Source organism: Scomber scombrus, chromosome 5, assembly GCF_963691925.1.
Source record: "Scomber scombrus chromosome 5, fScoSco1.1, whole genome shotgun sequence".
NCBI lineage: Eukaryota > Metazoa > Chordata > Actinopteri > Scombriformes > Scombridae > Scomber > Scomber scombrus.
Genome location: NC_084974.1, coordinates 25012942 through 25036591, shown reverse-complemented (window position 1 = coordinate 25036591; position 23650 = coordinate 25012942). Strand labels below are relative to the sequence as shown.

The 23650-nt window shown below is 38.8% G+C and overlaps 1 protein-coding gene across 10 annotated transcripts in view; it reads right to left on the bottom strand.

Moving 5' to 3' along the window:
* slc8a2b (solute carrier family 8 member 2b) overlaps positions 1-23267 on the bottom strand; it is a 36978-nt gene extending 13711 nt beyond the window's left edge. Inside the window, exons 1-10 of one of the 10 annotated variants that reach the window (XM_062418832.1) lie at positions 22890-23075; positions 17808-17945; positions 16605-16832; positions 14884-15139; positions 14768-14784; positions 12801-12926; positions 11945-12140; positions 11399-11529; positions 6565-6938; positions 555-658 (exon numbers count right to left, since the gene is read on the bottom strand). In XM_062418832.1, the coding sequence (XP_062274816.1) occupies positions 555-658; positions 6565-6938; positions 11399-11529; positions 11945-12140; positions 12801-12926; positions 14768-14784; positions 14884-15139; positions 16605-16832; positions 17808-17945; positions 22890-22961 (1642 nt within the window). In that variant the 5' untranslated portion in view covers positions 22962-23075. Of the gene's footprint in view, positions 1-554; positions 659-6564; positions 6939-11398; positions 11530-11944; positions 12141-12800; positions 12927-14767; positions 15140-16604; positions 16833-17807; positions 17946-22889 lie in introns of all 10 variants that reach the window. The other 9 variants (XM_062418835.1, XM_062418831.1, XM_062418828.1 and 6 more) reach the window with 9 other exon arrangements.
* Between the last annotated feature and the right edge of the window lie 383 nt (positions 23268-23650).

The following is a 23650-nucleotide window of genomic DNA, read 5'->3' as shown; positions in this document are numbered from 1 at the left end:
AGGGCCCCAGGGAGGCCAGGACTGGCAATGCTAAGTGGTGTTACCATAAAAACTTTGTACCAAATAATTAAACTTGCTTAAAAACACCAAATTCTCAATAAAACACCATATCAACTAGTTTGGCATGATCTTATATATAACTTTTTATATTAAATAAAAGTAATGGAATACAATTGTTCTAAATATTAAATGTAATCTTGTGAATATTGTAAATCAGGAACCATTTACATGTTAATAAGTAATTATTTGTAAAAGTGCACTTAAAATACACTGTAGGTGGATTAAATATTTAATATTCATCATTCTTTTGTGGTTACACCATTTGACATTTTCAGGAGCATTCAGTCTTATGTTTGGTAAAAAATGGTGCAAATGTCATTTCAAATGACATGAAATCAACAAAATACAAAATATACATTTTAACATACCCGGTGCTGTGTTAAACTATTTCTTAAAGATATTTTTGAATTGCTCATCTTGCCAACCCTTATTTGTCACTGACCCTTATATTGATTACACAACAAAACAAAAATGGGATAAGAAAAAATACACACCTGAGATTCCTCTCTTTAGCCAGCGTGGCTCCTCCAAAACAATGTAGAAGCTTTCATGTTTTTCATACTCTTCATCGTCTATTATCCTCACCTGGAGAGTCTGACTGCAACACACACACACAAATATAACTGTGACAAAGTTGAAGTATTTTTGCAAAACAAACACACAAACTCATGTATGTATGAAGAGAAATGTGTGTTCACACACACACACACACACACACACACACACACACACACACTGGCAGTCAGTCAGTCAGTCAGTCAGTCAGTCAGTCAGTCGCAGACACACAAATGAAGTAAAGCATTTCATCAATAGGTAATGCAGAGCTCAGAGGGCCTTCACCACAGGTCATTCTGGTTATTGATGTGCTGGTCAGAGCACACGTCAAGGCCCATGAACATAAGCACACACGCACGCACGCACACAGTATAGAGCTGCACACATGGTGGTAACCCCCCCTGTTGTCTCAGATCAGGACCACTTGCTGTGTAAATCAGAGTAGAAGGAAGTCGGATGCAGAGAACAGACGACAGAGACAGGATCAATAATTCAGTCAAAGGTTGGAGCAAAGTTAAAATGTAAAGAGAAGCATACAAAAAAGAAAATAATAGATCCAGACAGAGACATGAAGAGTAAAAGTGACAGAAACATATGATAAGTATACAGTGACATTGCTAGGAATGAGGCTGGTGTTCTGTTCTTTTTATTGTCAAAAAAAGCCTTTCCAGGACCAAAAATGAACAATGCATCGGGGCAATTTTCAAAACTTTCAGTCTTTTCTAACCCTGCTGTGGCTCTCATACACAAAGTTTGAATATGTCACTGATGTTTAACTTAAAAAAAGATAACAGCAGCTACGTTTTTTTTGCACCATTGAGGCTCAGGACTGTGATACTGAATCTATTTGAATAGAAAACTGATAATGATTTGACATTTACTGTGTGCACTGGATAAATAAAGGTCATGAAAAAGACAAAGAACAGGAAGGATGAATTCATGAAGTTGAAAAGGAGTGACAAGAGTATTGAAATGACAGACAAGGTACGTGGAATGAAAGGTTAGTATCAGAGGAAAAGAGGAGAAGGGTGAAAATGACAAGACCTGTTATTGTGACTGAAGTCTGTCACCACGGAAACCAGCTCAGCAGAGAGCGGAGGAAAAACATGCTGCACAACTGACAACTGGCAGAGATGGACTGACTGAGAAAATGAAAGATGGAGATGACAGGAAAAGAAGAGAGGAGGAGAAAGAGGAAAGTGGAAAATGTGGCATGCAGGGGGAATGAGTGATGTTGAGGGGAAGAAGAAAACAAGTTATTGATCGACTGAACAACGGAGGGATTTATGAAGAAGGAGGAGGAGGAGGAAGGCAGGGGCGATTGTAGGATCAGACCTTTAGGGGGGCTCAACTCCTAATGAGAATTTGACATACAATGCACTGCAAGTGTTATAAAATACAATACTGTAACAATTTATTTATTTTAGGGGTGCTGAGATCAAATTTAGGGGTGCTTGAGCACCCCTATAAAGGCTCTAAATTCGCCTCTGGAGGAAGGTTTAAAAAAGAGTGAATGTAAGAACTGATATAAAGAATAAAGAACTGATAGACAGAGTGAAATAATGAAAGAAGATGAAAGAGAGAGAGAGAGAGAGAGAGAGAGAGAGAGAGAGAGAGAGAGAGAGAGAGATGGACAGATACAATTAAAGACCAGTGACCCTGACTGGGAGAGCAATGTGGCGTGAAAATGAAAGAAATGGAGAGAGATGATTGGATGAGGTGAAGATGAGCAGATAGACTGATAATATAACAGCATGACGGGAGAGCTGCAGCAGTGCAAAAAGCTACACACTTTATCGATGTTTGTTTCACAGCGGCTGAAGCACATTCATTCTTAAAGAAAAAAAAAAGTTATTTCCATAAAAATGAATTTAACTCCTTGAAAAACTAACATCTCACGTTTTATAGAAACAAGCCACTGAGGTTATTGATAGCATATGTTTCCCTTTGATACATTATTATTATTATTTGACTAAAAACATTTGTTTCAGTGCACTTTTAGCTAACAGATTACACTACATACCCTCTCACAGTGGGAACACTTATTGCCTGCAGGTGGTAAAACTGCAGCAGTTATTACTTTCTTGGCCTGTGGGTGGAAACATTGACAGGTCTGCATCGATGGCTTGAGGCTTTAAAGAGAAACTTTGGTATTTTTTCAACCCTCATTTTTGGTTTAAGTGACTAATGGGGACAAATGTTCTTAAAATTGGTCCAGTATTGAGCGAGAGCGCTTTAACCGGCGGGTTGTGCCTGTCAAAGTATGTCCATTTACAGAACTTTTTAAAAATGTTTATTTTATGCCTCTGACAAACTTTTTTCTATATAATTCAGTTCATTTTGGCAGTCCACTCAATAATCATCCCAGGGCTTTAAACTACATTTTCACATTGAAGGGTTGAGTTTATTCTCAACTTTGGAAAAAAAGGAAATATATATTTTGTGTGTCCTGCTGAAATATCTTCCTTCCTTCATATAATAATTATAATACTAATACTGATACTAATACTAATACGGATACTACTACTACTACTACTACTAATAATAATGATAATAATAATCTTTATTTATAGAGCACTTTTCAAAACAGCATTTCAAAAGTGATTTACAAGGCAGCAGAAAGTTCGACAGTACAGAATAAAACTACACCATAGAACAGACATAAAAACATAAACATAAAAACAGGAGATAGATAAAAGAAAACAGATAAAAAGATAGAACTCAAATAAAATCAGGAAAGGCTCTCAAATAAAAGTATGTTTTAAGAAGAGATTTAAAAGAGATTACTGACTCAGACGACCTGATATAGGAAACATCTGCAAGAGTTTGAAGTGGATATCTATGTATAAACATATGTAAAAACAGTTTTATTTCAAATGGTAGTCAGTGTTTGTTTGCAATATTGTCTAGGGCTCGACTGTTACTGGAATTTAGGGGCCGATGCTAGGGAGCGAAAAAATACAGTTGTAATGTTATATGTACAAAATATACATAAACACACTTTTTTCCCCAAATGTGGTTACCAAACACTTGTGATAAAGATATGTAATGAAAGCTGTGATAATTTACAGTTTTACAATAAACTTTATTGTAAAATGACATCAGTGTATCACCAAGTGAATCATACTTGATACATGAGATTTAGAAACCTCTACATTATCAGTGTGATCATATTTTTTTCCTGAGAAACCTGATGTATACAATCAGATACATGTAGTAAACAGATAAAACAATGCGATGTTGAATGACTAAATATTTTCTAGCTTATTTCATGGTAAATTACTGTTGAAATTGTGTGTATCAAATTAGATACAGTACTTATAGAAACTAATTTATCGGTAAATCTTTCAATTTTCAATTTATTACATTTCATGCATTATGTATTATTATCATGCATAAAAACGTTTGAAGGTGTTGATATGAGCTTTAAACAACATTGTATTCATATGTTTTTATTTGTTTTTAAAACATGCTATGAAAAATAAACTGCAAAACAAAACTCATAGATGCAAAAATTACCAAATATATATGAAATACAGCTAATATAACTTTAAAAAATAAAATAAAAATATTGGCGCGTATCGGACAACATATTTGTCGATACTGATATATCTGTGATCATATCTGAGGTCAATATCGGCCAATAATAGCAGTTCTAATATTTTCTGCTTACATGGAAAGTGTTTTTCTAGTTTGTGCTGCATGCCTAAACCTGTTTTGTTTAGACGTCTCCTCCTGCACAATTTATTAAGAAAAGATTTGTGAGCCTGAAAAGTTGTCCAGGATGAAACAATGTTTGAATTAAGTATTATATGAATTTAAAACTGCCCTATGGTTGAAATCAGGCATGATTGTCCGAAAACTTTAAGCCCTGTGCAATAGAGAGGAGCTGCAGTCATTTTAGGTAGTTTTTTTTCTAAGTTGGATCTGGAGGCCTCGTCAGTGCATCATCGGTAATCAAAGCGTAGTCGAAGAGAAGCAAAGAAAGGCCAGAAGGGCGAGAGAAGACAGAAATATGAAGGTTGAGGCTGCAGCTGAGGTGAAAAAAAGAAGAAAACTTTGTCCGTTCAGGATTAAAAAATATTCAAAGTACAGTATGTGGTTTGTGGCTTATGGCGACATTTTGACACACTGACTGGGCCATAATTAACTACTGGAATAAATTCCCCCTTAAGAACAGTGTTAAGGCGGGGCTGAGACTGTGAAGAATATTACATAATGTATAACCAGCAATACTCAGAGATCCTTTCACTCACCAGTCCTGTCTCAACTAATTCAGGTGTCTGTCAGTCAATGAACCCGTCAGTTTACATCAGCTGCTTAGAGCTACTGCTGAAAATCCATATCACACAGGAATATGTCGAGTCTAGTTTGTCAAACGCGCTGATAAAACATAAAGCGAGGCTTCTGAAACACTGAAACACACTAACGTCAAAACGCATTGAAAGAAGCCTGCTGCAAGTCATTGACAGCTTATCGTCTGGTATAGTGTATTAAAAGACTTCCATATTACACAATAAAAGAACATTAGCTAATTGAAAGACTCATAACTGAATAACTGATTAAAAAATACTGATTCTGTTGGCTTTTAACACAAATTATAACTTCAAATCAGTGGCAGAGCTAGAGGGAGACTGACAAGGGTGATAAAAAGTGAATTCAATTTGTTAACAATTGTGATTAAAAGAAGACATGCTGAAGACATGTTAAATATGAAATGTAGTTAAAAATTAATGTAATAAGTCACTACTATAATATATACATTGTTATGTTCTATTTTAGTCTAGAGTTTTGTTTTCTTTCTCTCTTTCTATTTTTCTGAACTTTGTTTTATTTTTATTATATATATTTGATTTTTTTTTTTTAATTGTATGTTTTTAATGTTTCCAATTTTTACTGTTCAATTGTGGACAGAACTGGAAGAGGTGGAGAGGAAGAAAAGGAAAGTGGAGAATGAAGAAGAGGAAAGGTGAGGAGGGGTAACTCCATCATTCTCAGTACACTAACTGTTTATTTCTTTAGACCTTCCTTAAAACAAAAGCTTTGAAGGGGTCAAGAGGTCAATGCTTGTGTGCAAATCAATACCGATATTTTTTTTAAAAAGTCATACGATTATCTTTTCAATCATTTTACAGACTTAACCCTCCTTTTGTCAAGATTGACCGGGTTTGGTTTGACTGTTTATAAAGCACCAGGTATAAATTCTCACCCAATTCTGTGTTAGAAATTTTTACCAACTTTATTCCAACTTATTACCACAGGTCCTGACTGTTTTCTCATTGTTACAGGAAGCAAAAAAATATCCACAATTTTAAAGGAAAGTGACATGAATCACTTGAGTGAACTTGATCTTTTTCAGAATCCATGAATATTATTAATATGCATTAATATTTACAACCATATAACATTTAGAGAGAACATTGGGCATTTTGAGTGAGAGCACTGAGACCCGAAACGATCTGCCCGAGGAAATCAAGTCTACTGAATCAGTATTCTCTTCCTCCCTTCTTAACACTTTTATCAGAGAGCCTTTCCAAATTTTATTTGACTTTTAATTCTCCTTTAACTGCTTTTATCCTCTATAAATATGGATTGTCTATTCTTGCTTTTTTCCTACAATTAAATGGTTTTTACTCATCTAATGTTAATTTGTTCTTTTATAACTTTTAGTATTTTATGATTTGTTTATTTTGCTGCCTGTGAAGCACTTTCTAGCCTAGATTTGGAAAAGTGCTCTATAATTATTATTATTATTTTTTAATTATTATTATAAATGCTTTTCTTTCTCTTAACAAGGACTGTCAATATACAATATCTAATGAACAAGACATTGAGTCACCAACACAGCAGCAGAAGATGAAGGTTGCAAAAGGATTCTCTGAGATGCACATGTAGGAAAATGTATAAAAGTATAGTTTTTGATAAATTAAAGTGTTTATTCTGACTCACGTGGTCTGGTCATTGGTGAACTCCAGCTCTCCTTGGGCGTCCTCGTAGTCCTCTCCGGCCTTGGCAGTGCCTGACTCGCTGTGGTATGGCAGGATGACGGTGCCACGGGCGCCCGAGTTGCGCACCACGGTCAACTCCATGGTGCCGACGCTCTCACTCACCCGCACCATACGCTCGCTAAAGGTGAAGATGCCGGCGTGGTCATCATCCAGGATGGTCACCGTGGCGACCAGGGGCTCGAGCAGGCGGGCTTTAGGGGCAGCACCCACCTCGTCGCTCTCGAACATGCCGTCTGCGTCGCCAATACGCAGATTCAGCAAACGCACAAAGAAATGCTCATCCTCTTCGAAGATGTCGTCGTCGATTATACCAACCTGGAGATGAATGGAAAGAGACATTCAATCATCATCTTTAGGAATGAATGATCAGAAAAAGAGAGCTGTAGCTTCTGATCAATCACAGAAAGGCATCAGCTGTTTACTGTTCAAGAGAGAGAGAGAGAGAGAGAGAGAGAGAGAGAGAGAGAGAGAGAGAGAGAGAGAGAGAGAGAGAGAGAGAGGGGACAGACAGAGCAAAAGGATGAAGATGTGACTGGATCAGAGTTAAGCTCAGTGTCAGTCATTTGTGATTATTAATGATCCATATATTATTTATTATTCAGAATACATTTAGACAATATGATGAAAAATGAATGTTTTCTTTGCCACGAGAAGCTGCCAGACTTCATTCGTATGTGAACTGCAACTTTTATATTCTGAATTATGAATTGTCACCAACCCTTTTTTCTGTATTCTTGAGTGCCTGTGTGTGTCTGGATGAATTACCTGAATATTGAGAGAGCCTGGCAATCACATTAACACAAGCTCCTGTTACACTGCCACCATTATGCGGCTGTTATCATCTGATCTTGCCACCATGCATTGAACTGACAGGTAGGCGCTCCCAAATCAGATTAGGCTGGTTTTGTAATGCAATCAGCTGCAAACCCGCCATATGATAAGACGTTTTGGTTATGCGGCCCACTGAATATGCACAGTAGATGGTCTGACGAAGCTGATGAAGCTCTGAAGGACTGTTTCGACACAACAGTGTGGGATGAACTCTGTGATCCTCATGGGGAGGACATCGACAGCCTCACAAGCTGCATAACAGACTACATCAACTTCTGTGTGGAAAACACTGTACCCATCAGGACTGTACATTGTTTTTCCAATGACAAACCGTGGATTAACCCTGACATAAAGGCTCTCCTTCAGATGAAGAAGAAGAGAGTCTTTAGGTCAGGAAACAAGGAGGAGCTGAAGGCTGTGATGAGAGGAAGCCAAAAAGAAAGATCAGGGAGGGGAAAAGTAACTACAGGAGGAAGATGGAGGATCATCTGCAGCAAAACAATGTCAGTGGAGTCTGGAGAGGCCTTAAAACCATCTCTGGCCACAGGGAACCCAACTCCCATGCTGGGGGGGACCAACAGTGGGTGAATGTTCTGAACTCATTCTTCAACAGGTTTGAGTAGACATCTGCCCCTCCCCCAGTCCTGTCATCACTGTTGCAACCCTCCTCGTTGGTGGATTTCTGTAGGCGGAGACACTCCCCTCCGACACTGGTGAACATCCTGGGAGCGGACATTGAGATGGTGACATCTTACAAGTACCTGGGTGTTCAACTGAACAATAAACTGGACTGGTCACATAACACCAACGCACTTAATAAGAAGGGTCAGAGCAGACTCTTCCTGCTCAGGTCTTTTGGAGTGCAGGGGGGCACTCCTGAGGACCTTCTTTGACACTGTGGTGGCATCAGCCATCTTTTATGGGGTGGTCTGCTTGGGCAGCAGCATCTCGGCTGCGGAAAGCTGTCTTCTCTGATGAACAGCAACTCCCACCCCATGAAAGACACCCTGACTGCAGTGGAGAGCTCCTTCAGCGAAAGACTCCTTCATTCAAAGTGTGTGAACGAGCGATATCGCAGGTCCTCCCTCCCTGCAGCTGTGAGACTGTACAACCAGCACTGCTCCCAGTTGCTGCCCCCCCCCACGAATTGACACACTGCACTTTTAATGTCCAATGCTGTGCAATATTAGTATCTCATGTATAATACCAATTTCAATTCAACTGTGCAATATACACATAATATACATACATTTTTTTCTTCATTTTAATCTGTGCAATAACAATATCATCTTTCTTTTATTCTTTCTTATTGATGCTCTTCTAATTTTTACTGTCCACTTTGCTGCTGCAACAATGTAAACCCATCATGGGACTAATAAAGGAATATCTTATCTTATCTTATCTTATCTGAGCAGAACATAATGTACATGCCATGGATCCTACTTTTTACAGGATGTATTTACACACTCAGCATTCGGACACTCATGGACGGTGGAGGCTAAATGTAGTGTATTATCAAGTAAATGGGGGAATTATTCTGGATACAGGCTTAGAGTGGTTGTGAAACACATGGTTAGCTGCATAAGACGAAATAAGAAGTAAAAGCCAGGCTGAATAGCTCAATTTTAGTCATTTACAGTAAATACATGTAGTAAACTTAAAGATCTCCCTGTCAGATATTCAGGAACAGATTGTAACACGAGTGAAAAGCTAAATTTTCTGCCCTCCACTTCAGAACAACTGAACAGTTTCCATCTTTTGATCCAGGGGGGTTCAGGTTCATCCAGTAAAGTAGTAGCTAATGTATCAGTAGTAGTTTGACTAGCAGCAGCAGTATTATCCCTCTTGAATCTAAACATCTATCTCTCCTCAGCCTTTCTCTGTCTCTCCTGCTGGGACTCTCATTATTTATCCCATCATCCTTCTTACCCCTCTTTCCTCTCACTTTGATCTTCTCGAGTATCTTCCCAGACTTTACAGGCACTCTGCTGGTTACTCTGAAGCCTGCAGCATGTTTATGCAGCTCCATAAAAAAAAAGTTGTCTCAGGCAAGATCTGCTCCAACACCAGATTTGGTAACTAATGATAGCTGGGATTGGCTGCAGCCCACTGCGACCCTCTAGGATAAGCAGTTTGGACAATGAATTGAGTGATAGGAGGCAGGATGTCAGATGTGGTGTGAAACACTTTGGGCAGGGTCACCATGTTTTTAAAATTCAGAACAAATGACATCCTGTCAATTCTCCAGTGTTTGAGTGTCATTATTTGCACAACCACAAGAGGTTGCTTGTCAGGAAAACGTCAATATTCTGTAGGCTATCCTAAATTAAGTTAAATACTTCTAATCTGCAATAGCGAATACATTCAGAGACAGATGTAAAACTGGCAGAAAGACAATAGGTATGAGCATAACTGTTTTTCATTTAGGTATTTACAAAGTCCAAAGCACTTCATTAGTGTGTTTAATGCACACTCATTTATTTCCTGGTTGTCAGTGCTCAGGATGTTTAGGTTGTGTGTCAGTCCTCACCTGCCGATCATGTCTATCCAATAGCACGACGACACATTTCCATTGTTCGCCTATCATCTGGTAGCTGTCTTTTTAAATATGTCTCTCGCTCTCTGCTCTAGTGTGGCATGCAGATGTTACACGTGCCCCACCACCTCCCCATCTCTGCCCAGTTTTGGCATGGTCAGCAGTCCCATTGTTTCAACTGCTATCAGTCTCATCCGAAGTCATCAACCACCACCAGTGACTGGACTCCATGAGGGAAGGGGAGTCTATCTCTCTGCTCTGGGATGACGTCCTTGTAAATACAGCATGATACTTTTTTAAAAATGGTTATGTTTAGGCATTTACTTACAACCTTTGGTTAAGGATGGAGGATGATTGTCATCTTGGTTAAGTATTTAAAAAGTCAGCACTGACTAGAGCTCGACAGATAATTCGTTCAGACGATAGTATTGTCCGATGTTGACCTATCACAGATATATCGGTATCGGTGAATATGTTGTCCAATATGTGATGGTTTTGTTTTTTATTTTCTGATGTTATATAGGCAGCATTTTACGACGGAGTATTAGGGCCAGACTAAGATAATTTTTTGTGTGTGTGTGTGTGTGTGTGGAAATTATTATTATTATTAAGTCATACTATTACGAGAATAAAGTCATAATATTAGGTCTACGAGAATAAAGTCATACTATTACGAGAATAAAGTCATAATATTAGGTCAACGAGAATAAAGTCATAGCATTACAAGAAAAAAGTCATAATATTGCGAGAATAAATTTGTAATATTACGAGAAAAAAGTCATTATATTGTGAGAAGTCATAATATTACGAGAATAAAGACAAGAAAGAGCAGTCTTCCCCCTGCGTTAAAATGGTTTAGGTCTCAGGAAACGATCTCCAGTTTCCACTCTGTACGTTATTACTATTATTACATGTATTATGAATTAAGTTATTATTATTATTACGTGACTTGCTTCATTCACATCCATTCCCCCTGACTACTCACATATTCTGTGCAATATTAGAATAAAACATTGCCTGCATTTCAAATTGTGTTTCCACTGAACACAATCCAGGCTTAAATTATTCATTACTGGGGAAAATAAATTAGTAGTCAGGCTGTTGTGAGTTCTTTTAAGTTTCGAAACAAACAACCAATGTTGTTATTTTTCTGATAAAGAAAAGTCTCAGTTCTTTAGGATTTTAAGTTTCTTTTCAGTGCTACTTCCATTATAACAGAGTCATTGCATTTGAACTGAATTGAGACAGACAATGAAGAATTCAAATATAAAAAATGTAACTCTATTATCTGAAGGTCAAAGCACATTCACCATGTCTGATAGTCATCTAATATTAATCTATAACAGAGCTGTCTACCAATTAAACTCACTCCTTGTCTACACGTCTCTTTTTGCTCCTCTTTTCTCACCTTAATCTCTTTACGAGTCTCTCCAGGTTTGAAAACCAGCGTTCCTTCGCTGTATTCGTAATCTGACCCAGCGTTGGCTGAACCGTCCTCTGTCCTGTAGTCCACATAGAAGGTGTTCTCTCCCATACCGCCTTCACAGTGAAACAAAACAGATTGAAGTTGGGCACACCACACAAGATCATTTTTCATTTAAATCTTTAAATATAAATTGCAAAACTTATGCAAGAAAGTGTTTTTTTTTTAATGAACACAAGGCATACACTAATTTTTGTGCCATCAAAGTTTTACTTGTAATGGCAACTAACAAATATGACAATAAACTGATGCTCAACTGTTACATATTGTTCACTGCTGCTGTGTAAGTCTTTCATTCAGTAATTAAAGAGCAGGTCAGTGTGTTAAAATAAGTCATCATATTGTACTAATGGATTGTTGCGTCAAGTTCGGACTGCAGAAAAATTATGATGGATCATAGACAGATAAAAAAACCTACCACATCAGCCTCTTTTGAATGATTTATGTGGACTCAGTATTATCTTATCTTACCTTTGCAGATTACACCAAGTGTCAGGATGCCGCAGTTCTCCATGCACTGACTGTGAGCACTTTCAAACGAGATACGGCTGCAAATGTCCAGGTCGCTTTCTTCCGGCGCTTCCTCGTCGGGTACGACTGTGCGGCGAGCATTGTCGGCTGCATGCTTCTTCAGGACGTTACCGGCTCCGATCATCATACGAGTTGCCTGGATGGAGAAAGAGGAGGAGGTGGTGTTCAAACAAGTGCACATAATCTAATTTCATTCACATTTTATGTACATTTCTAGACATATAGTTATATTCTGGGGCTCTATTGGATTAGATTGCAGTTAAAAAAAACTCCTTATTTATCTTATACTGACTCTTTATGCAGCCCCTCAGTTCAGCCTCTGTCAGAAACAGGCCATTTTAGCTCCTGTCAGCTTCAGGAAGCTTCCTCTGGCTCTGGAGGCCACGTAAAGACCTAACCTAAACACCAGCTTTTGACTCACAGGAAGCATTTTTTTTTTTTACATACGTTCACCTCAATAAAATCACATAAGGATGATATGTCCTCTTTAAAAACTTTTACATCAAGAAATGAGAATCCCTTAAATTTAATATCTCACATTTGAACTTTTTTTTAATTAAATTTTTTTCTTACCAATCTAAAATAAAGAAACCCCCCCCCACAATTTATTAGTGTATTTTTAAAAAAATCCAGTAGTGTCTCATGATGCCCTTCAATATATGTTGCTTGTGGTTGCAGAAAGACAGAGAAAAGCGTCAAGTCCTTGAACTACTTTATGTCCTTTTGTCCTTTTGTTTGTTCACCTCAGGGACTGTTTATGATATATGATATCTGTGTGTGTGTGTGTGTGTGTTACCTGTATACGATAGAATGCTCTGCTCTTCTGTTGGTGCAGCAGCGCATAGTAGTTGGCCAATTCCACCAGCTGGTCCAGCTCTTTGTCGGGATATTTCTGCTTCAGCTCCTTCAGGATACGAATCACCTGGAGGAGAGATGAGGGGACGAACTCATGACTGACAGCATGCATGGCTCTTCATACAAACACTGATTGTAGAAGTGTTTGGATTATTGTCATGTTTCAGGCTCTAAAACTTGAGAAAGATTAGAGGAGTTTATGCTACAAAAACACTGACTGTGACATCTCCATACACTTCTGACGAGGCACTGAAAAGAATGACAACTAATGATTACTTTCCTCATTGATTAATCTGTCAGTTATTTTCTCAATTAATAAATGAGTTGTTTGGTCTATAAAATGTCCAATGGTGATGGCCTCTTTGTCCCAACCAACAGTCCACAAACCAAAGATACTGTATATAATAAAGGCTAAATAAACCAGAAAATATTCACACTTGAGAAGCTGGAATCGGAGAATGTGGACATTTTTCGTCTTAAAAAAATGACCCAAACAATTAATTGGGCATCAAAATAGCTGCCAATTAATTATTTCCACATCCAGCAGTTCGAGAGCAACATTATCATTCATTTTGGAATCTTTTAGCTCTGTTTTTGCTCTCTACCAACTCCTGAGGGAAATATCTGGATCTTTAGCTGCTAAATGCTCCACTATGTTCACCAGCTAGTCTACAGCCCACTGTGTCTGTTGCTGTTTGGCGCTGAGCAGGTAGTGTACAGTGGCTTTTAAAAAAACACCTTTTACTCTGAAAACAATGCATTAAACACTTTGTATAAGCTGACGTTTCACTGTTAAAGAGCTTCTTCTCTTGTCAGATCAGATCAACATGATGACACTCATGAAGCTGTGTATGTGTGGACTTGTCTCTCTTCCTCTGTGCAGCATGTCTTCCTTTTTGCTATTCCTCTTCATCCCGCCATTTGTTTAAAACAGCCACACAGGACACAAACCGCTCACTGCCAATTGTTGTCTTTCATCTGCCTTCATACTTTCCCTCTCACATTCCTCATGTATTATTACTCAACCTCTCTCCTCTCTTCTCATCTCCTCTCGTCTGTTCTCAACCTTTCTGGCCCTCATTATCGTATTTTCATCCTCTTCTGTCGAACCTCCCACATGTTCATCTCTCTGCTGTGTCATTACCTCTTCGACTTGTCTCATTTCTCTCCTCCTGCACAAGATTTAGAGAAACTGATCACCATTTAGCAGGCAATAAACAGGTGTAAATGAGGATAATATTACTTCAATCCCCCCTATCATGTTCAGTCTATTTAAAAAAAATGTTTTCTCTATAAACATAACCAACAGGTAAAGTGGTGAAAACCTGAGCTGGAAAAAACGCAGCATTTAGTCAGCAACGTTCACCTGCAGTAAAAATTATTTCATGTCATAATCACAACAGCAGAAATTGTATTTTTTTCCACCTGAGAAATGAGATTACAGAATGATTACAGACCATAATCTGCAACGATGACAGCATCTCTAAATGGGTTCAGACACAAACTTTTTCTGGGTTTGTGAACAAGCACTGTGCAGTATTTACCTGCCATGTTTTACACTGAAGTAGCAAAACATGTATCAATATCAGTTCTGTTTTTGTAGCAGTTGTTTGCTGGTTGGACATATTTCCTACATAGTTTATGAGTTTGGTTTAATCTTTTATAGTGATGAAGGTTTGAAGCAGAAGTTGCAGTTTTTTGCCCCTGTGCAAACTGAGATGTCTGATAAATTCATGCCCTGGTTTGGTCCTCTTTATAGCCCTGCATGACTTAGGAAAAACAGCTTTTAGACAATATGGGTTTGATGATGATGATGATCCCATTTCAAACAGGGCCGTTAATGACACAGGTATGGTGTTTCTCTGTCTTTTACTGTGGCCATAACAAAAAGTATCTTCTGTCTCTCACCTCCTTGCGGCTCTCGTCTAACTCCTTGCTGCTCTCCACGACCATCGCGCTGTTGGAGTTCGGCAGGTTGCCCATGGCGCCCGCTGCACCGATGTTATTTGCTGCACCTGCTGTGCCGTCCTGAGTTCCACCCCCGCAATTCTCAGCAGGGACCACGGTGCCTCCCCGCGGTGGCAACTTCCCATCAATGATCATCTCCATGCCGCCCTTGTTAGGTGTCAAGTCTCCCTCTGTCTCCACGACGATGCCGTGGCGTTTGTCGGCACGGTAACGCTTGCCCATGTACTTGTAGAAAAGCAGGCGGCGGTCAGCGATCCAAGCCAGGATGACACACACTGGGAAGTAGAGCAGGGTCACCAAGGCCTCCCACACCTGAGACACACATAAAAAGTGTCTTAATGATTTCTGTTAATATGTTTTCAAGTGTTTAATTAAAGATCATGATTAAAAACATCACTTCCTCCCTTTAGGCACTAGGCGCAGGTGTAATTGTGAGTGTAAACGCAAAGTGGCACAAACTGGAGCAGAGGATGGAGCATCATGAATACTGTACTAATCTGTACTATAAGCTGAAATAGCAGCTCATCTCATTTCCTTTAAACAACAACAGTTTAATATTAAGGAGAGTCCAGATGGAAGAATGTTATTAAATACACAGATCCCCAAACATTAATATACAGCAGCTTCGATAAGTATGTAAGTAAAGTTTATTTAATATAGCTGCTTTCACAGAACAGGTCATAAAGTGCTTTAGAAGAGTAAAATGTCCTAAAAATAGTACAATATTCATCAGAAGACCTTAATGACCCTCTGGTCAGATATGTACAGTTATTGGCCCTGGAGTCCTTAATGGCAGTTAGACTATAGTGCAAAACAGATGTAAAGTGGTTGAAGCTCAACAAGGGCCTCGGCCTAAATTAAAGAGGAAAAACTTTCAAAGGACTCAGATGTAAACAGCATAAAACAAGTATTTATTCCACAGCTCGTTGTATCTTCTTACAGGAGCATTCAAAGCTAAGTTCTCCTAATCAGCAATCTCTTGCTATGGTAAGAAAACCGTGATGTTCGGTCCTTAACTGAGCCTCAAGTCCCTAAACCATGGACTCACCTCGTAAACACCAGGGACCTAAAACTCTTAAAGCGACAGTATCCTACATCACCAATATCACAAAAAGCTTAAATAACGTTGTCTTTTACACAGTACCATGCATATATAAACATTAATTAATTAGCTGAATTAGCTGACCTTTAACAAATTACTATTAATTAATGTATTAAATGAAATCTATTACATATCTAAATGTGCATAATCTGTTTAATACAATAGAGACTGCACTTATTTACTGAACTAAACATTTAAAACGTAACTTGGCGCAAACAAGATAGCAGGTTTAAAAGAGACATACAGCTGAATGTCATCAGTATAACAGTGATGAGATGTCTTTAAATTTGCTAATAATTCAACTTTAAGGAAACATTTACAGAGCAAATAGTATAGGAACTAAGACAAAACCTTGAGGCACACCACAGGAAAGAGCAGCAGTTTCGTAGGAACCAAGCGACACATATTCGAGAAACAGGAGGGGAACCAGTTCAAGGTGCTCACAGAGACACCCACCCACTGCCTAAGCCTTTCAATCAGGATCCTGTGATCTACAGAATCAAAAGCTGCTCTAAGATCCAGCAGCACCAAAAAAAAAATAGCATTCACCCACATCAGAAGACATAATTATGTAAATAATGTACATAAGCTGTCAAAGGTGACGGCGTTCCTTTTTCAGCTGAATTTACATTTCAGGAGACAGACTTATTTGAAGAAACAGAAACCTTATCTTACCTCCACGACACCTGGCGTCATGACAGACAGGATGAGGTAGAGCCAGATGTAGGCGAAGATGCTCCAGAAGGCGGTGATGAAGAACACCCGGAGGTGTTTGATCTTGCGCGACTCACCGTTGGGGATCGTCCACACGCAGATACCGATGATCACAAACATGTTGAAGGCAGCGCTACCAACGATGGTTCCCGGTCCCAACTGGCCAGCATGGAAGCCGTGACCACACACCTGGAGAGATACAGTGTGTGTGTGTGTGTGTGTGTGTGAGGTTTGTGGTTGGGGGAGGCAGGAGATAGATATTGTGACTACCATCTTAACAAACAACAGACTCTTGAATAGATTTTAAGGTTAGGGAAAGGGTTAGGATTAGCCAAGTAGTGGTTATCGTCAGGGTTGGGAAGATTACTTTGGGTACAGATTACTAGTTACCCTATTTAGAATGTAATGAGTTATGTAACTATTTAAATTACTTCATCAAAGTAATGTAACTTATTACATTTGATTACTTTTTGATTACTCTAATTTTCTAACTATTGTTTTCAACTGTTAGGGTAAGTGTACCCATTAAGTACCAAAATCTAAGTTCAGGTGTTTTTCATGGATACTGACATGATTTATAAGGAAGATAATTTCTTATAAAGCAAGATTTATCTGTCATTTGAAAATGTATTCATTAGTTCATGTAGATTTTGGAATATAAAATAAAGATATTTGATGAAAAAAGTCAAAAGTCTGGCATGGGCTTTTGGTACTGTGACTGTGACTGAATATTAAAAACAATATAGATTTCAAAGAATTAAAAACAGCAATATATTTATTCAGTAACATGTTAAATATTTAAAAAATGAGGAAAAAACCCTGCTGTGCAAAATCTTAAAGGTCTGACTTCAGATGTAACCCCCTTTGTAATCATCAGCATTTTCATAAGTAACTGTAATTAAATTACACTTTTTTTTTCCAGTAACTGTAACAAATTACATTTACATTTATTTTGTCATTAAATTACATAACGCTGTTACATGTAACTAGTTACTCCCCATCACTGGCTATGATTAGTGTTAGGATAAGTCTGCAGTAAATGAATGTGAGTCTATGTAAAATACCCCAAAACTGACTAAAGTAAACCTGTGTGTGTGTATGTGTGTGTGTGTGTGTGTGTGTGTGTGTGTGTGTGTGTGTGTGTGTGTGTGTATGTGTGTGTACCTCTATAACAGACAGCAGTATCTCTGGAGCACTGGAGCCCAGAGCCATGAGCGTAAGATTGGACACAGTTTCGTTCCAGATTCGTACCGTTGCCACCGATGTTTCCCCGTTAGGCATAGTGATGGTCACCTCCTTCTCCTGTTAGTCACACACACACAGACATGGTATTACTGTACTTGTAAGGGCATTATATTGACTCCTCTGAACACTAAATCGCATTAGGCTTTTTTTGTTCCTGAATTTTGATTCCCATTGAGTGTTACCATTGCAGCTGACACTCTTTAGCACAGATAACATACAACACACTCATTTTGTGAAATCTTTGTACAAAAGAGCCATCTGATGTACAATTTCCTCAAGGTAAAAAAAACAACCTCAAATAGCAGAAACAACTTTCCAGAACTTATAAAAAAGACCAAGAATTTTATGCGGCTACTAACAGAAAAATCCATTAAAAAAAAGAAAGAAGTAAATTCAGAAATTTTAAGAGGTCTGTAAAATGATCTAAACCTCTAACAGTCTGGCATTTTTCAAGGTGAGTTTTTGTGGATGTTTTCCTGAATAAAATCTTGTTGTGAATCTGAGCTTTAAACTGACAATATATGAGGCTTTTGAAATACAGAATAACTATCTTAATAGCAGCCTTCAATAGAAATCTCAACATGTTCAGATGCTTTTTATGATTCTGATAATTGCTGTTTTTACAAACTTATAAGACCAAAGTATTTTTAGAGAACTTTGATGTTGGCTACAAAAGATAAAGCCGATTTTGCCCTTCACAACGTTGACAGCACATCAACCTAGATCAAAACATTATCTCTTTCTGCTTATTTATTTCATTTTTTTGTCATTAATTCATTTGCAGTGTCCATAGCATTTGTTTGAAATAGTCTCACCTCCACAGTTTTACTGACAGGTGAAAATCCTCATCTGTGAGCACTGAGCCGCAAAAGATTATGAGTCTTGAAGATTATCTGCCACTTTGAATACTACATCGGTATTTAATGATGAATACAAAACAAACGACTTTGTTTTATAAGGGAATTACTGGATGTATGCTCTTTTTCTTTACACAGCAATGAAAGTGTAAAGATAAGGGTTTGGCATCCTCCTCAAGGACAGTGTGATGAGTTTGACTAAATGAGGTCATGTGGTGGGATCAAGCCTGTGACTTTCTCATTACAAACAGTCTCTCTAAGCTGCCTGCTGTACATATGTATCCGCATGAACACAGATTTACCCCTCTGTCTGTTTTATTCTTCACTATAAGCAGTTTATTCAGTGATGTATTCTCGACTCTATTAACTACGACTCCTCTCATAAATCCTGGTAATATGAGGACACACACACACACATACACCCACCCACACACCCACCCACACACACACACACACAAAGGACATGCCGGACTTGTTTTGGCTGAGCTAAGGTGTTCTTGTGGCTGCCACAGTGATGGATTATGGGATATACAAGCGGACATTCATTTACATTGACCTTGAAGAAGATGGACAAACTCCTTCTTTCCCTCCCTTTTACCTTCTGCTATATCTATCACCCCTACACTCAAGAACCTACTATATATATTATATACGAAAATATATACGAGATTAACTGGCATACATTCTACATTGTAATATTAAGATACTTTTTCTCCGAAACAGACCCAGTTTCTTGCAATGACTTCTCAAAGTCCGGATGCTTAGGATGATATGGTGATTATATATATATATATATATATATATATATATACTGTATTTCTTCCTTTGTTTAAACAGTGTTTACTTCCTGCTGAGCAGTCCCCTCTCACACAGCAGGCGCTGCATCAGATCAGGTGATGCTTCATTAGGCCCCATCTGGAGCAGCTCCCTGTCAGAATACTAAATACACACACATCCTCCAAAGACCCTAAACTCAGCCCTAAAAAAACATTAACAAGATTCAAGCTCAGGTTCCTTTACTTATATGCTATTTTTTATTCACAGAAATACAACAAACAACAGAAACATGTTTTTAAAAATAGCAAAGCTGCTTAATAAACCTCGCTCATCCATCTGTGGGCACCAGGCACCATGAAACTGAGGATATGAGACCCTCTGAGTGATGAACAAGACTTCTGGGACACTGGCCACATGATGTAACTCTGCCCACCTTGCTACTCTATTATTAGTACCTGGAATACATACTTACCTACAATCCAGTACATCGTCCAATCATGTGAAAACTAAGCGGCATCTACAACTACTTGAAGCTGAAGCCAATGTGGAAGTTATCCTAATTCTTAAATTGCATTACCATCAACCACTGCTAGATGCTCCAGTTGACTCCCATTCAAAATATGTCAACTTCTCTCTTGAAATACTAATTCAATACATTTCTTCAGTCAGCCATTACTGTCTCAGCATCTAAACTCAGGCCCTCTAATAAGTGTTCAGGTGGTCATTTGGGAAATTATTGCTCCGTTAATAAGATTTGAAGACTTATAGTAGCTTTTATGTCTGCCATGTGGAAGTTGATTGACAGTTGGCTCACTTGCTCCTCTTCGCGGTTTCGGGACTCAGACTGAGTCGGACTGTTGTTCAATATTTCAGTAAGTTTAATGTTACTTGATTACGATACCTGCCCTGCGAGCACAATTTAGCTAAAATAGTTAACGTTAGCCCTTGTGTGCATAGCCAGGTGTTTCCAGGAAGTTTGTATTAGCTTGGGCCCGAGGTGGCGGGGCCTGTTTCCAGAGCATGAAAGGCAACACCCTGCACTCTGACCATTAGCTGCATCTCTGGGCTTCAAACTGGCTCCAGTGCAAATGACCTGATGACATCACACCTTACTACGTCCATCTATGGCTGCTGCAAAATACTTTCAGCCCAACTGGCCTGGCCTCCAGTGCCCACTGTCCTCCCTCTCTCCTTCCTTTTCTCTTTTTTCCCTCCAGTTGACCTTCTCGTCTCCTCGTCCGTCTCTCTCATACTGAGCATCAACGTTCATTCAAACCTCCGAGGACCCTCCCTCTCTTTTTCTACATGGTTTATGACTGCATAACCTCCAGAACGCCGGAACCCTTATAGGCCGACTGGGACCACACACACACACACACACACACACACACACACACACACACACACACACACACACACACACACACACACACACACACACACACACACACACAGAGCTGTATCAGTTCATGATACTGGTCTTTATGGGTAAATACACAGCTCTGCCTCTTTGTGTATGAAAACATCAGAGGGCCATCCCCATGATTATGGAGGATAAATGGGTGTAGAGGGGAATCTATATACTACACACAAAGAAACCCAAACAGATCAGACTTGCTGATAAAAGAAAAAATGACATGATGATGTAAGCAGTCACTTGCAGCCTCATTTCCTCTCTAATCTTGAACAAAACAACCACTAATATATCTTTTATGGCTAAATCATAACCATGCAGACACTGACTTACATGAAGTAAGTCTATTTATAGATGTTTTTTTCATGGCCAGCATGGTTTGAAGAAGACAATATGTAAAGAGACGTTTGAGAGCTGATGTCTGATTTAATGCACCATTTATCACTGTCGATGTGCCTCGGCACTACAGCTGAGCCAATATCCATGCAAAGTAAATAATTGTGTAATTTTTTTAAGAGATTGTGATGTGTGTGAAATTGTATCTGTGCACTCAAAGTTCAGGTGCAGCAACTGACTGCCGTTTGATGGTTTATGAAAGATTAATAAGGCCATCTGATAAAAAGACGTACAGCTAGACAACCAGATATTCCTGGCATTGATGAGTTAAATATGGTGAGGGTTATGAGTATTCTTGAAATGTTAAAAAGGTTTGTGGTGAACGCGCACATCCAGAAAAACGGATGGGCCAAAAACAACAAATGAAAAACAAGAGAAAAGTCAGCACACTGCAGATCCCAATGCAGGTATTTATTTGGATATCATATCACCAGTGTGACGTTTCGAGCACAATGCTCTTCTTCAGACTTAAAATCAACTAGAGCATCACCTTCTTAAATACAGAAAAGACCATGGTCACCTGATAGTCACATGATGTATCAATCCCACTTAATACTTTACAGGTGTGCATATTTTTGTGTACATGTACATAGATAATTTTTGTACTTTTGCACCTATATGCACACCTGAAAAGTATTAATTGGGATTGACACGTGCCTGGACTTGGCTTTTTGTGTATTTAAGATGTTCTAGTTGATTTTTAGTCTGAAGAAGAGTATTGTGCACGAAACGTCACGTGTCTGCAGTGTGCAGACTTTTCTCTTGTTTTTAATCTTGAAATGTTGAAATAACTTTGTTTCTTTTATCTTCTCTTAATTTTTTCAGGTACAGGTTTCAGAAGCTGCAGTAGCACTGCAATAACTCAAAGTACACCATCCGTCCATCCATCCACCCATCCATCACAGTTATTATAGTTAACTAAAACTAAAACTAGAAGTGAAAAAATAATTTAGTTAACTGAAATAAAAATAAAAATGATAGTTAGAAAATAAATAAAAACTACAATGAACAATGCTAACTAAACTAAGTCAAGCTAAACTGAATTGCAGATAAAATCAGCTTTGATTTTTACTGTCCTGCTCAGTTTGACTTCTTGAGATAACAGGCTGGTTCCAGTAGGTGGCAGCAGAACAGCCACCGTATAACGCACAAGAAGAAGATGCATGCCGTGTAATTTACATTACAAGGCAAGCATTTACATTTTCTGGACAGAAGAAGAAAAAGAAGTTCCGGGCAGAAAACGTCACAGCCCAATATGGGAATATTTTGACTTGACAGCTAACGTCAGAAACACAGCAATCCTTACCTCAGTGTCATACATGATTTCATTCTTTTCAACTTCTACAAATCAAGGCTTTCCTCCTAATACCTGAAAAACTAAAAATAAGGCTAAAACTAAATAAAAAACAAACTAAAACTACTTAATCACTTGTTAAACTAACTAAAACTAAACTAAAATTAAAAAACAAACAAACTGAAAAACTAAATAAAAATAAAAACTAATGAAAATTTCAAAACTATAATAACCCTGCCAGCCTTCCATTCACTAGCTCTCACCTGTGATGTGATGACCTCTATGGATGCCATGAAGCGGTCTGCGATGATGGACACTCCCAGGAACATGTACATGAGTGACACAAAGTAGACCACAGCTCTGGCCACCTGGTCGCCGAGGCCGGGCCGGTTGGGCTCCCAGACAGGCAGCAGGATGCCGGGCCTGCAAACCGTCTCTTCGCTACACTTGTTGGTGTGCAAAGTGCCGTTACTATGAGCGACGGAGGGCGGGAAGGAGGAGGGGAACATGGAGGGGGAGGCCGCTCGATCAGGCAGGCTGCTAGGGTCGATGGGCTGGGATACTGGCTGGCAGGGAGGCAGTGGGAGGAGGAAGAGGAGGAAGAGGAGGAAGAACGGGACGGGAGAGGTGAAGAGAGACATGTTGGTGTGTGTTCCTAACGAGAGGCGTGAGGGAAAGGTGAGAAAGAGGATGACGGGATTAGGCTGAGGAAGAGGGAGGTGGGAGGGGGATGCTCTGGGTAGAGCTGAAGGTGGTTCGACTAGCTCACCTAAAGGAAAGAGAGAGAAAGAAAACAGAGCAAATTAGTTTGGGAACAGAGAAAAGACTCAACAGACTTTCGTTTTTCCTCCTCTGTATGAATACATATTGATACTAAGGGACTTCATTGGAGCAAAAAACTGTTAAAATATGTGAAACTCAAGGCAAAGTGAATTTTAGAGGCACCTATGGCATTAACCCCATCTGGATTTAAATGTTGGTTTTACTCCAGGTAAAGATTTACTCATCCAAAGCAGACAGTAAC